The 13,506-nt window shown below is 49.7% G+C and overlaps 1 protein-coding gene across 1 annotated transcript in view; it reads right to left on the bottom strand.

Moving 5' to 3' along the window:
• Nucleotides 1-4,932: 4,932 nt before the first annotated feature.
• Nucleotides 4,933-13,506, bottom strand: part of Npffr1 (neuropeptide FF receptor 1) — a 35,220-nt gene continuing 26,646 nt past the window's right edge. Inside the window, exons 3-4 of the mRNA XM_036167999.1 lie at nt 11,929-12,028; nt 4,933-7,561 (exon numbers count right to left, since the gene is read on the bottom strand). Of these exons, the coding sequence (XP_036023892.1) occupies nt 6,685-7,561; nt 11,929-12,028 (977 nt within the window). The 3' untranslated portion in view covers nt 4,933-6,684. The remainder of the gene's footprint in view (nt 7,562-11,928; nt 12,029-13,506) is intronic.

Here is a 13,506-nt window from a genome sequence, read left to right as displayed (position 1 = left end):
GGGAGCCAGAACAGCAACAAAGGCTTCTCAGTGTTTGGCGGCTCAGACCTCTGCACAGAAGGGAAGACAGGAGGGGACCGGAGGGGAGCGGGCAGCAAACACCCCTCAAACACAAGATGATTTAATACTTCCATTGGCCATGCCACAGATAAACTCCCTTCTCCAAATCGCTAAGCTTGGGTTTTTCCACCTATATTTATTTTGTTGCTTGTACATGACAAGAGCAACATTTGTTGGTGGCCCGATTCGAAGACCAGGCCACGGCAGTTAGCAAGGGAACACAAACAGCAGGACAGGATGTGACAGCCAGGCCAGGAGACTTCGTTCCTTCCGTGCCCACAGGGCAAGGGAGCTGGGACTCCCCCGGGGGCTTGATGTGGTATTGGATCAGGCTGTATTTGTACCTCGGGCTGCTGAAGTTCCTTCAATCTCAGATCTTTGGAAGCCTTTGAATATGATGGAAATGTGGCCTGGGACCAAAGCAGCAACCCGGAGCCTGTGGCTGGCTGGGTTTATTTTTAGGATGATAGGAAACCTCCATCAAGCCTCCTGGCTTCGTTCTGAACCTCAGTCTCTCAAATGTAGGAGAGACAGGTCTCTGCAACCAGGGGGTAAAAAGACCATGACTTGAGTCTCAGCCGGTGTTCCAGTGTAAGAAGTAAGCAACAGACAAAGGACACTTGGTACCGTGCCTAGCACGCACGCACGCAGGCAGGCATGTGGGCATGCATGGTGTGTGTGTGTGTGTGTGTGTGTGTGTGTGTGTGTGTGTGTGTGTGTGTGTGTTTCGGTGCATGTGTACAACAGTGTACTTGTGGAGGTCAGAGGACAACTTTGTAGAATCACTCATCTCCTTCTAGGGCAGTTGCGGGAATTGAACTCAGGTCATCGGATGTGTGTTACAAGCTCTTTTACCCAGCAAGCCTTCTCACTGGCCCATGCCTGCAATTTGACAGGCACTGAAGAAATGCTTTGGGTTGACCAGAGATGTAATTGCTAAGAGTCAGTGGCATTTTGCTATATGTGAGCCCCCGTATTCTTCTCTCCCTCTCCTGTCTCGTGGCCTTCCCACATGCTGCTTGCTCTGGCTGGCTCTGTCTTTCTATGCTGGGCCACCTAGCTTCTTCTTCTCTCAATTCAGATCTCTTTTCAAATGTCACCTCCTTGGAGAGGCCATTCCCCTCCCACCCCCAAACTAGCCTTTTATTTTGCATAAACTCATTTATTTTATTTTAGACATAGTCTCACAATATAGCCTTGGCTGGCCTGGAACTCACTATGTAGACCAGGCTGGCCTCAAACTCGCAGAGATCCACCTGCCTCTGCCTCCTGAGTGCTAGAATTTGAGGCTGAATAAAGCTATTCTTGATGATAGGCCTGGAATCCCAGCCTGTGCAATTTAGTGAGTTCAAGGCCAGCCTCGGCTACCTAGTGAAATGGGTGTCTTAGAAACCAAGATAATAATAATTGTGAAGATTAACCTTCTTTGTCAACTTGACTAGATCTGGAATCACCTGGTAGACACACCTCTAGGAGTGACTGTGAGGATGTTTCCAGAGAGATTTAACCGAGGAGGAAGGACCCAGCCCACATGGAGGTGGCACCATCCACAGGCTGAGGTCTCAGACTAAATAAAAAGGGGAAAGGAGAATTCAAGCCACACACCAGCACCCTCCTTTGCTCTGTTTCCCGGCTGCAAATGCAATGTGACCAGCAGCCTCACAGTCTGTCACCATAGCTAGACCACTCCTCTGCCACACCTCCCCACCATACTTGAACTACATCTGCAAACTGTGAGCCAGGTCATCCTTCCCTTTCCTTCAGCTGCCTTGGTCATGTTTTTATTTCCCCCAAGTTTTTAAAATAATTTATTTTGCTTTATGTATGTACATGTGTATATGGACATATGGTTCCCATGAGGTCTAGAGAGGGCACTGGGACCTCTGGGACTGCAGTTTCAAGAGCTACCACCTACCGTGAGTGCTGAAACCCAAACTCAGGTCCTCCAGAGAGCAGCAAGATCTCTTAATCCCTAAACCCTCCTTCTCTCCAGGTCTTGTCCCTACCCATCTTAATTATACTTCTTATTGGTCAGGTATTTTGTTACAACAAGGAACTTATACAGTAGTTGGTTAAAATAAAAGCTATGAGGATTTCCAGTAGGCACATAAAAAGATACCCAACATCACCAGTCAACAGGAGAACTTTAAAAAGAACAATAATCCTAAGTGTTGGCAAAAACACAGAGCAATCGCAACTCATGGACACTGTTGGTGAGGACAGAAAATAATAGTGTACCACTGCTAGCAGACAGAAGTGTATACTCACTGCACATCCCAGCACCCTACTCCCTATTCACCAAGAGAACTGAAAACGTGTGCAGGGAAGGGCTTATGTAGAAATGACCTCAATAGCGTTCCTCATGATAGTCAACAACCCAAATGACAGTCATCTGATGAACAGGTAGACTGTGTCACTGCACACACCACAATGGAGTACTACTCCATAACAAAAAGGAACAATCTAAGAAATGCCATGATGTGAGCAAACCTCAACGTCATCCTGCCAAATGAAAGCAGACACACTCGAAACAAGGTCCACATACACTGTATACACCACATTCTGAAACCAGATGGCTGGTTTTCTGAGATTGGAGGAGAAGGGCATACATTGACATTAGGGAGCATTTTGGAAGGATGAAGCATCTTTGGTGAAACAAATATACAATTGCTGAGCCCCACCGAATGTTCACAGCAGAAGGGTGAATTTTAGCACATGCTATCCCTCCACACGGGTGCTGCAAAAACTTAAATATGTATATATCTGTGCTCACAAACCAAATGTGTGTCTCCCATACAATTGAAGCACTCTGCCCCTTTTCTTTGCTTATCTATGGTTTATGAAATTTCCACCACGCTTATGCAGGGGCGCGTCTGTAAGGAAAGAAGCAGCCAACAATAATTGGATTACTCAACAAGGCATCTGTTTTGCTTCAACATTGTTTGCTTGTGATGCAGCTGCTGGTCACCTCTTTCTCATCGATCTTTTCTCAGTGGCACTTCTGAGAGGTGAGCTAAGGAAAAGGATACAAAGAGGTCCAGAACCAAATAGCAATGCTTTATCCTTCCAGCCCTGGACTTGGCTCACACCTGGACTCGGGATGAATGCACAGTAGGTTAATGATAGGGGACTCCTGGCTTCCTCAGCCGGTTCCACCTTCCATTCCAACACAAGTCAGCCCATGAATCCTCCAGGCCCCTAGAGAAAGTTGGCGGCCCAAGGCTGGCCAGTCTGTGGTTTGTGGGCCCCAGTGGACACCGCCTTCCCTCACATTGGTCAGGTGTGCTCGCGTGGTCTTGGGGGAAGTCAAGAGCCCATTCATCTACTGAGACCCGCTTGGAGACTCTTGTGGCACTTGGTACTGAAGGACACGGCATCCCTCCAAGACCCCCCTCTGGGTAGGGTTCTCCATGTCCACAGGCCTCTGGCTCTCTTCCCCATCACGGGCTCTGTTCATCTCCAAACTTTCCACCCATGAAAAGGGCCAGTCACCTCAGGAGACCTAACAGGTCTCAGATGGAACATAGCTGCTCCAGAGATGTCGTCCTTGAGTGTCCTTGAATGCTGTGGTCACACAAGATTCACTCGGACCCAAGTGTCTGTCTGGACCCAGAGATCTCATGAGACCGACAAAGCTACGGCCTATAAAAGCAAGGTCATACAAACATCCTGTGAACAGAACATACAACTTTCCCTACTCTAGCTAGGAAGGAACACGGAAGGGAGCTCAATGACACTGGGTTGGGCACAGGGAGAGGGAGATCTCGGCTGTCCTCTGCTCTGTCACTGCGAAACGACAAGATGAGAGAAGTGTCGGGGTCTCTGTCCTTGAGGCTCACACAGGCACTATTTTCAGGACCTAGTTTCATTACCCAGCACCCTCCCCCATGCGTACATATGACTTGCAATAGCTGGACCAGCAACAAGAACACATTGGTGGAGAAGCAAGATGCCAGACAGACAGACAATGGAATAGTAGTTGGCCGCACAAGGAAGGAAATTCTGACCCATGAACCTTGGAAGGTGTGACGTGACATAAGAGTCCCCAAAGGAAAAACGCTGAGTGGTTTCACTTGTAGGGAACCACAGACTTGTCAAGTACAGAGAGGAAGAACGGTGGCTACTAGGAGCTGGGCAAAGCGGGGATGGGGAGTTGGTGTCAATGGACACACAGTTTCCATTCAGGATAATACAGTGCTGCAGAGTGGACATTTACACCGCAACATGACTGCTCAACGCCACTGAAGTGCACACTGGGGAAAGCTTTACATCCGGTGTATTTTAACACGTGCACTAACAAACAAGCTCCGTGCAGGCACAACTTGCCTGGTTTTCTGTAACATCAAGTTGTGCCTCTTAGCACATGAACCACAAGTCCTGTGGAGCAGGCAGGTGTTGCCTCTGCTCTTACCCAAGTAATGACAAGAACAATGGAACGCCATGCTGTTTGGGCAGTCATTGACCCTCAAAGCAGGGAGTCTGGGGAAAATAAAGCAGAGGCCTTGGTAGACATGGTCGCTGAGGAGATGCTGTGGTTTTTGTTTCTGGGAGGCCATGCTGAAGGAAACACATCCCACAGCAGAGAGCCGACTGCAATTCACACAGCCCCCATGGGCCCCAGGGACAGAGTTGGCATGGCCCTTGGTCTGGCCTGTTTTTAGAGCCTAGAGTCACAGAGTCTTCCCAGTAAACAGCCAGCAATTCTCAAGCCACTGTGTCATTCATGTGACACTAATGCAACACCAGCCAGAGTGTAGAGTGGCCTGGTGACAGTGGTGGCAGCACATGCCTTTAATCCCAGCACTCAGGAGGCAGAGGCAGGTGGATCTCCGAGTTCAAAGCCAGCCTGGTTTACAAAGCAAGTTCCAGGACAGCCAGAGCTTCACAGAGAAACCCTGTCTTGAAAACAACCACAAAAGAATGCAGAGTGTCAGCTCAGGCCACCACACCTTATCTGCCTTCACCCACCATTCCCAGACTCCTGGACCAGGCAGCGTCATGAGGGAGCTTGACAGCCTCCTAAGCATAGAGTTATCAATTTTTATTCAGAACAGCTCTGGCCAGAAGTCACAGGGCAAACTCAATGGAGACATTTCCCTGCTCCAGTCTGGATTCATTCCATGGGTGTTCCCTTTCATCATCAGGCAGGGAGCTTCTAGCTCTCCGGAGATCCTGCCATGCCCACCTTCCCTGATAGGCAGGATATGATTCAAGCTGCCCAAAGACAAGCCTGCCTGTCTATCCAAATGCTGCTGTCTGTGGCCCTGTGACCCTGGCCCTACTGGGCCTCAGTCGCTCTGTGAAATGGCAAGAACATTTAATGACTCAGATGCCAGTGTCCAGAGACATGCTTGAACATGTACAACCGTGAGGCAGTTTCTGCCACTGTGGCCATTGCTTATGATGGACCTGGGAACAGAAAATGGCCAGTCAGTGTGTGTTAAGGAGGCAGTAAGAGCTCAGAGCCCTGGATCCTGGAAATGTTTCCTTTTTTTTAATCCCTTAAATTTCTAGCAGCTGTGGTCATGGAGGTGAGGGGAAAGTGTCTGGTTAAGTGCAGATCATTGAAGTTGTAGGAGAAATCAGCAAAGGCAACCCATTTCCTTAGCTCCTGGGGAAAAGCATCACTCTGTCAAGGTGATCGATCATATGTAAATGACTGGGAGCTGGGGTGCATGCAGGCTCTCCTGGTCTCCTTTGATTTTAGGCTTCATGAGTCACATATCATGGAAGGGTTTGTATTTGTCCTTCAGGGGCTCCCCGGCACCCCTATCGACCAACTTCTCCTTCCCATTAGGCAAGGAAAGAGAGGCCAGGAGAAAAGCATCAGGCTCACAGGCCCAGTAAGGCAGCCCCAGAGCAGAGTAGTGGGCACTGAGATGTCTTCCTTTTCCTCTTGCCTGCCACCCATGGGCTGTTGGTCCTGTTGGAAGCTCTCTCTGGCTCTGGGTGGTGGGGTGGAGGAGGGGAGCCTTCCTTAGGCTCAACCCAGAGAGTCCTGCACTTTAAACAGTCTCCCTAGGGCTTTTCTTGCTGCTGCTCAGTTGTGACATCCTGGAGTGGGAATGGACTTGGACACTTCTTAGAATAAGACACACTGGAGTCGCAGGCAGGAGGAGAGCACGAACTTTTTCCCGGAAGGGGCGAAGGGGTGCTGTTTCAGCAATGCAACACAGGGGACTCCATCATAGGTCTCTGTGTAAGCACGGAGGTCACCTCTTCCCAGCTACTTAGATAGGGCCACATATTTTCCTCAGCTCCGCCTCAGAAGGCCTTGGAGAGGAGACCACTGGAAATGCGGATACCACAGAGACACACTGGAGTCTGGGTCAAGCGGGATTTCCAAACCTTGCCACCTCTCCCTGAGCCTCAGTGCCTCTGAGGAGAAGGGTTCTGAGGTTTTGACGAGATGGACTCATCCAAATATGGCTCCAGAGCAGAGGGGGTTGGGAAGGTTGGAAGCTTCCTCTTCTCACATGTACCATCTTGTTTTGTATCAATGTCACTGTCTTGTTTTGTATCAATGACATCTTGACGCCCTCTGCTAATACTGCTGTTGTGTCCAGGCATCAGGGTTCAGGGTCACAGCCAAAGGTCCACTGGAACTGCTCTTTCTGGACCACCTCAGACGTTCCAGGCTGGGATGGTGAGGGGCACATGGTTGCAGCCAGGTCCTCCCTGGGGCCCATCCTGGTTGGCCACACGCCCATTGCGCAACGGCACGCGGCCAGGCCCTGGGACCCCGCTGCTGGGGCCAGACTCGGATGGCAAGCCCGAGTCGCTGGGCTGCACGTCCACCACCACCCGCCTGCGCAGGAGGCGGCCGGGCCGCTCAGAGTAGGCTTGCTTGTGGGCTCCCCAGGGTGGCCGGCAGAGCTGTGCACGGAAGGCAGCCTGGAAGCCGCGACGGAAGTTCTCGTTGAAGTAGCCGTAGATGATGGGGTTGGCGCTGCTGTGGAAGAAGGCCAGCCAGTGTGCCAGGGGGAAGGCGTAGACGGACAGCAGGTGCAGCTGCGGCTCGCTCAGCTGCCCGTAGTCGATGAGCAGCAGCAGCACCCAGAGCGGCAGCCAGGACAAGGTGAAGAAGAGCGCCACCATGACCAGCATGTGCACCACGCGGGCCCTGCGGCGCGACGCGCGGCCACCCTCGGCCACCGCCTCCTCCGCATCGCGCGCTGGACCCGGGGCCTGGCACAGCTTGCGCGCGATGCGCGCGTACATCACCACGATGAGCGCCAGTGGCGCCAGGTAGATGTGCGCAAAGAGCACAGCCGTGTAGACCTTACGCATGCCCTTCTCCGGCCAGGCCTCCCAGCACGAGTAGAGCGGGTAGGAGCGGTTGTGAGCGTCCAGCATGAAGTGATGTTCCTCGCGCGTGACGGTCAGAGTGACCGCCGAGGGACACATGATGAGCAGCGCCAGCGCCCAGATCACTGCGATGGTGAGCAGCGCCTTCCGGAGAGTCAGCTTCTCGCGAAAAGGGTGCACGATGCAACGGAACCTGCAGCCCGGGGGGTGAGGGAGGGGGACGAGAGGCAGAGGGGTTTGGAAGGGTCTCCAGGGGCCCAGCGGGCCTGAGCTGACTTGGGGGCTGCTGGAAGAGGACATCTGACTTTCATCACTTCCTTGAGGCAGCCTCCGGAGCTGCTGGCAGATACCTGACATTCATCACCACACTTAAGGAAGCATCCGGGTGACAGCTCAGGCGCTAATCAGGTTAATTTACAAGTAAATTGGTTTGTTATTTGCAAGGGTGGCAACTCACTCTGCTAAATCGTTCTGGAGCTCAGGCTGGATTATTAGGTGAGGAGGAAGAGAACAGCTTCCCACTAGAGGCTTGGATCTTTATTTCTGGAGGGGTTAGCTGGTGGCAGGCGTTGCAGCCAGTCTGTGGTGAACATTCTGTGCTTGGGAAGCCTGACTAGGTAAATACCCAAATGCTTTTTAAAAAACATTTATTTAGAGTTCAATTCTCCCTCTCCCTGTCTCCTCCTTTCCCTGTCCACACAAAAGACAACTTGCAGCCGTCAGTCGGTTCTCTCATCTTAGGGACTGAACTCCGGTCAACAGGCTTGGTGGAACCACCTTTACCCATTGAGTTGCACTGTACCTGTACCAGCGCCACACAAATGTAACAAATGTAACTTCTAGCTGTTGATGAGTTCCCCTGAAAACCCAAGGAACTGGGCGGGTCATCTCAACCATTCTACTGAAGTGAGGAAAACATATTTGCTAAATCCTGGCGGGATCTGCGGCTAAAACTGAGGCCAGCCTGTGAGTACGTACAGTACTTCCAGGACTTTTGCTAACCTGTATTGTTCTGCTCCCGAAACCTCAAGGTTTTCTGCTTCCTCATCAAACAGAAATACCTCGGTGACCCAACGGCGTCCTGTTCTCATTAAAAGTTCATATTCTGTCCTGCCTGCTAACAGACATCACAGCTACATCAATGGGATGTACCAATCTTGTGGTTTTTACCTTTATAAACCCCCGGCTCACCCAGTTCAAGGCCACCTCTTTAGACTTGTAGTCACAGGGGTGACAGCCCTGAGCGAGGTCTGTGTGACTCAATATAAACTTCAGATTCGCAAAGCACTCATCCTGGTCTCTTCTTGGGTCACAACAGCCCAGTTACAACAGTCACAAGTGTGTAACGTGACTTTCCTTGTTAGATCAGCGATAACTCTTGTTAAACCCTTGTGTGTTTAATTATCAATTTTGAGACAGGGTTTCCAGCCTGGACTGGCCCCAAACACCCCCATGTGACAGAGGGTGACCTTGAACTGCTAATCCTTCCACCCTGCTTTCACCTTACACCCTTAATGTACCTGAGGAAAGGCTCTCCAAGGTGTGAAGCAACTAGCAAAAGGTCCCACCTTGGAACCCTAATTTGTCCATTCCCCCTCTGTGCCACTTAGACCAGTAGCGGTAAAACCTTCACTTTGCATGGACTCTCCTGAAATATATACAAAAAGAAAACCCTCTCCACTGTGATTATTCTGGGAAGGAGTTATGGGGTTTTAGCATCTTCTTTTCTGAGCAGCCTGGGTTGGGAGCTGTTGGCAGAGGTGAAGGAGGTGGCAGGTTCAAAGGCTGTTGCTCAACTGTATGCACTTGAAAGTGGGTGTCCAACAGTGTCCTAGATGGGTTTAGGTGTGCACTTGAAAGTGGGTGTCCAACAAGTGTCCTAGAATGGGTTTAGATCAATACAGGAGTGGACGACTAGAAGAATCAGTTGCTCGAAGGCCTTTCTAGACCTCGGTTTCCTTATCTTAAAAAATGGGGCCCATAGCCTCGCAATGGTGGTACATGCCTTTAATCTTAGCACTGGGGAAGTAGAGGAAGGCAGATCTCTGAGTTTGAGGTCAATCTGGTCTACAGAGTGAGTTCCAGGACAGCCGGAGGGCTACACATAAAAACTCTGTCTCTAAAACACACACACACACACACACACACACACACACACACACACACACACACACACACCAAACAAACAAACAAAAATAAAAAATGGGGCCCATAATCAACCCTCCCCTGTGGGGTGATGAGGATGGGCTGAGACCACCCCACTCTGGAGGCTTCCAAATGTTTAAGACTAAGGAAAAACCAAAACCCAAAAACTACTTGGATCAGGAGTTCAAGATCATTCTTGACTAGAGTTCAAGACCAGCCTGGGCTATTTGACAGACACCCTGTCTCAAAACAAACAAGCAAAACACAGCAAGAAAAAGGAGGATCGTCTCCTTCCCAGAATGCCTGCCCTCGTCTATCTGTGCCAGAAAACAGAGACACCCCTGCTGAAGACTGCAGGGTCAGGCTCCATTGTCTGAGTAGAAGGGAAGAGGTGGGCTCTCTTACAAGTCCACATGGCTCTTTAGGGACAGAACCTGCTTAGAAGACAGGTATGATAGTCGCTGCTGTCCAGAGGCCCCTTCTTCATTCACCTGTGTCCTACCCACTCCACCCTCTCAACCTGAGAGCACTTATCTCCCTTCCCACAGCCTAATCAAGCCTCACTGCCTCACCCTGAACGACCTTGGCCTTCTGGCTTCAGACCATCAGACCCTGGGAGAATTCTCCAGAGAACAGTTGACTCCTCAAGCCTGTTATGAACTCAAAGGCAATCACTAGGTGGAGGAAACCCCTAGGCTCATTTGGGAAGGCTTCCTGGAGGAAGTGGAGCTTGATAAATTCTAAAAGTGTGACTGTGAGGAGTTTTACATTTTTCATGTCCTTCACCAATGACTAAAAACAAAACAAACAAATAAACAACAACACAAAAATCAAAGGTTGAGGGCTCAGCCATTAAAAACTTAGACTCACAACTAAAAAGACAAGAAAGAAAAGTTAGGGGAGGAGAGAGCTTCTCATATAACCCAATTATTTAATGTCTTTGTAGAAAGGGGCACCCAGCTTCATCATGCTCTGACAGGGGTAGGGGTTTGGGGCTGGGCATGTAGTGTCTTTACCTAGCATGCACAAAGCCCTGAGCTTAATCCCAGCAGCAAGGAAAATGGGGCATGACAGCATATAAGCCTAGGAGTAGGCAGGTAGAGTGAGGAGGATCAGGAGTTTAGGGTCATCCTCAACCACATGTGAGTTCAAGGCCAACCTAACAAACTCAACAAAAAATGGAGTTTGATGCGGGGCAGAGGTGGGAAGGAGATGGGAACATGAGATTCCAGAAGGGGCGGAGCTGAAAAGGACTGGTGTTGGAGAGATCAGGAGGAGGATGTGGGGTGTTGTGGAATGTTTGCACACTGTGTGAGGTGTATTGCTGTGATTGGCGTAATAAAAAGCTGAACAACCAATAGCTAGACAGGATGCATAGGCGGGACTTCCAGGGAGAGAAAGGAAGAGGAGGAGGAATGTAGGCGCACAGGAGACGCCAGAAGACCTGAGGAGGAAACAGGAGGTGAAAAATAGAAGAGAGGTAAGGCCACGTGATAGAATGCAGACTAACATACATGGGTTAATTTAAGTTATAAGAGCTAGTTAGGAACAAGCCTAAGCTATAGGCCGAGCACTCATAATTGTAAGTCTTCAAGTCATTATTTGGGAGCTGGCTGTCGGGACAGAAAATGACTCATCACAGTGCATATGTGGAAGAAATCTTGTTAGTAGTTGGTGTTTGGACCGTGGGCTAAGAACTATCTGTGAACTTTTCAAACAAAGTTGTTTGAAGCCTCCCTCCAGCCTCTTGTTAGGGCATTTACCATTTTACCAATAAAATTCTTCCCAGAGTAGTTGAATGAGTGACCCAACATCACATGGTGGGACAGTGATGAGGGCAAAAGCCGCCGCCAGCTGTTCTGCCTACCTCCTATACCCCGGGGGAAGGTAGATAGTGAGTGAGGAGCTGGGGTAGGGTAATAACTGTGTGTCATGGTAAGGAAAGCGTAAGCACTGGTCCAGAGCCTCACTGACCCAGGGCTCCAGCCCTGGCCGCACGTACAGAACCAAGCTTAATCTAGACTCTGCAGGAGTCTGAGGCTGAGTGACCGGAAGTGATGGACATACAGATCGAGTAAGGCCAGGATTTCCAGGAACCAGCATGTAGAAGGTGGGATACAGGAAAAAAAGAAACTCTTCTTTTCCAGCTCCACTAAGCCCATCCACAGACAGCCTCCTCAAGCTCTGGCTCCCAGGACTCAAACAAAGGAGGGGTAGGATTCCTGATGCCCAGGATGCAGACTGCCTCGAGCTCCAGAAATGACTATGGGGCCATGTCAGAAGTGGCCTCTGTCTTCCAGAAAGGGATGGAGTGGTACCCTCAGCAGGCCCTCTCTGTGGCTTTCCAGCTAGTCCAGTGCCAAAGGTATGTGCTCTCTCGGTACCAGCCCCAAGTTACCCAGGGAAATTTCTCACCTCTCCACGGCGATGGCCACCAGCGTGAAAACAGAGGCAGACACAGACATGCCCTGCACCAGGCCGCTCATTTTGCATGTGGCGTTGTCAAAAGGCCAACCTGTAATGACAGAGGCCCCCACGGGGTGAAAGATGCTTATCCCACACAATGCAGATCACCAGCTAGGTAAGCCAGGCTCCAACCCCCAAACATGGCTCATTTCTCCTTGTGCTGTGAGGGGTCATTAGTTCTCTGCTACTGTGATTGAGGAGCCAATCATTCCATACCAGTGTGGACACTGCTTTTAGGAAGATGGCTTTCAGCTGGGCGGTGGTGGCACACGCCTTTAATCCCAGCACCCGGGAGGCAGAGGCAGGTGGATCTCTGTGAGTTCGAGGCCAGCCTGGTCTACAGAGTGAGATCCAGGACAGGCACCAAAGCTACACAGAGAAACCCTGTCTTGAAAAAACAAAAAAACAAAACAAAAAAAGAAGATGGCTTTTATGTTGACAATTGATTGTCCCTATGACCTTTAGGTTCATCTAGCCCTACCACCCCCATCCTATTGTCCAGCCCTACAGGGAGGCCATTCTTTCCTCATATTAGCCCTGCTATTATTATCCTATTATTATTATCATATATCCACAGCCTATATATTATTATCACACATATGGATACTAAAGTCGACCAAACAAATAAGTGAACACAATATAGATAAACATAGATTTTTTTTTTTTCCAAGACAGGGTTTCTCTGTGTAGTTCTGGCTGTCCTGGAACTCACTCTGTAGACCAGGCTGGCCTTGAACTCATAGAGATTTGCCGGCTTCTGTCTCCCCAGTGCTGGGATTAAAGATGCACACCACCACTGCTCAGTTTAACACAGATTTTTTTTTTTCCACTGAGAACAAAGCTACAAATAAAGAATGGGGTATTGTTAAAATAAATTTTCTGATGTTGAACTGGAATCTGAAGTATTAGGATGGACCACAGTTTCTGAAATGCAGGCAAATGGCTAGTGAGTTCCAGGCCAGCCAGGGCTATATGGTGAGACCCTGACTTTTAAAAAAAAAAAAAAAAAAAAAGACATGAGCCAAAGAACTCTGTGGCAATAGGCATGCATTTCACAACTCTGTTGCTTCTGAGAGTCTAGAATCAAGACACCCCAACATTGATAAGCACACCTGGAAGTCAGACCTTTGTTTTAAATATTATATTCCTTGGCCTGGAAAGACGGCTCAGCAGCTAAGACCACTTGCTGCTCTTGTAGTGGACTCTGGTTCAGTCCCCAGCACCCACACGGTGGCTCACAACCATCCATAACTCTCTAGTTCCAGGAGACCTGATGTCCTCTTCTGACCTCTGTGGGCACCAGGCATGCAAGGGGTACAAAAACACTCATATGCATAAAATAAAAATAAATATACTCCAATCAAAAGAAACAAGGCTTTTTGAAGGACGAGTTAATTCCAGGGCTGATGCAAAGAAAACATGAGGTGACCCAGAACATTCTGTGGAGCTAGGAAGGAAGGAAATACTCTAAACATCATGGTAGCATATGGGAAGGACACAAAAGCTCCCAATAGCCAGACCCAGAGC

The sequence above is a fragment of the Onychomys torridus genome, chromosome 18, assembly GCF_903995425.1.
Source record: "Onychomys torridus chromosome 18, mOncTor1.1, whole genome shotgun sequence".
NCBI lineage: Eukaryota > Metazoa > Chordata > Mammalia > Rodentia > Cricetidae > Onychomys > Onychomys torridus.
Note: the sequence above shows the minus strand (reverse complement) of the source record. Positions and strands in the feature narration are given on the sequence as shown.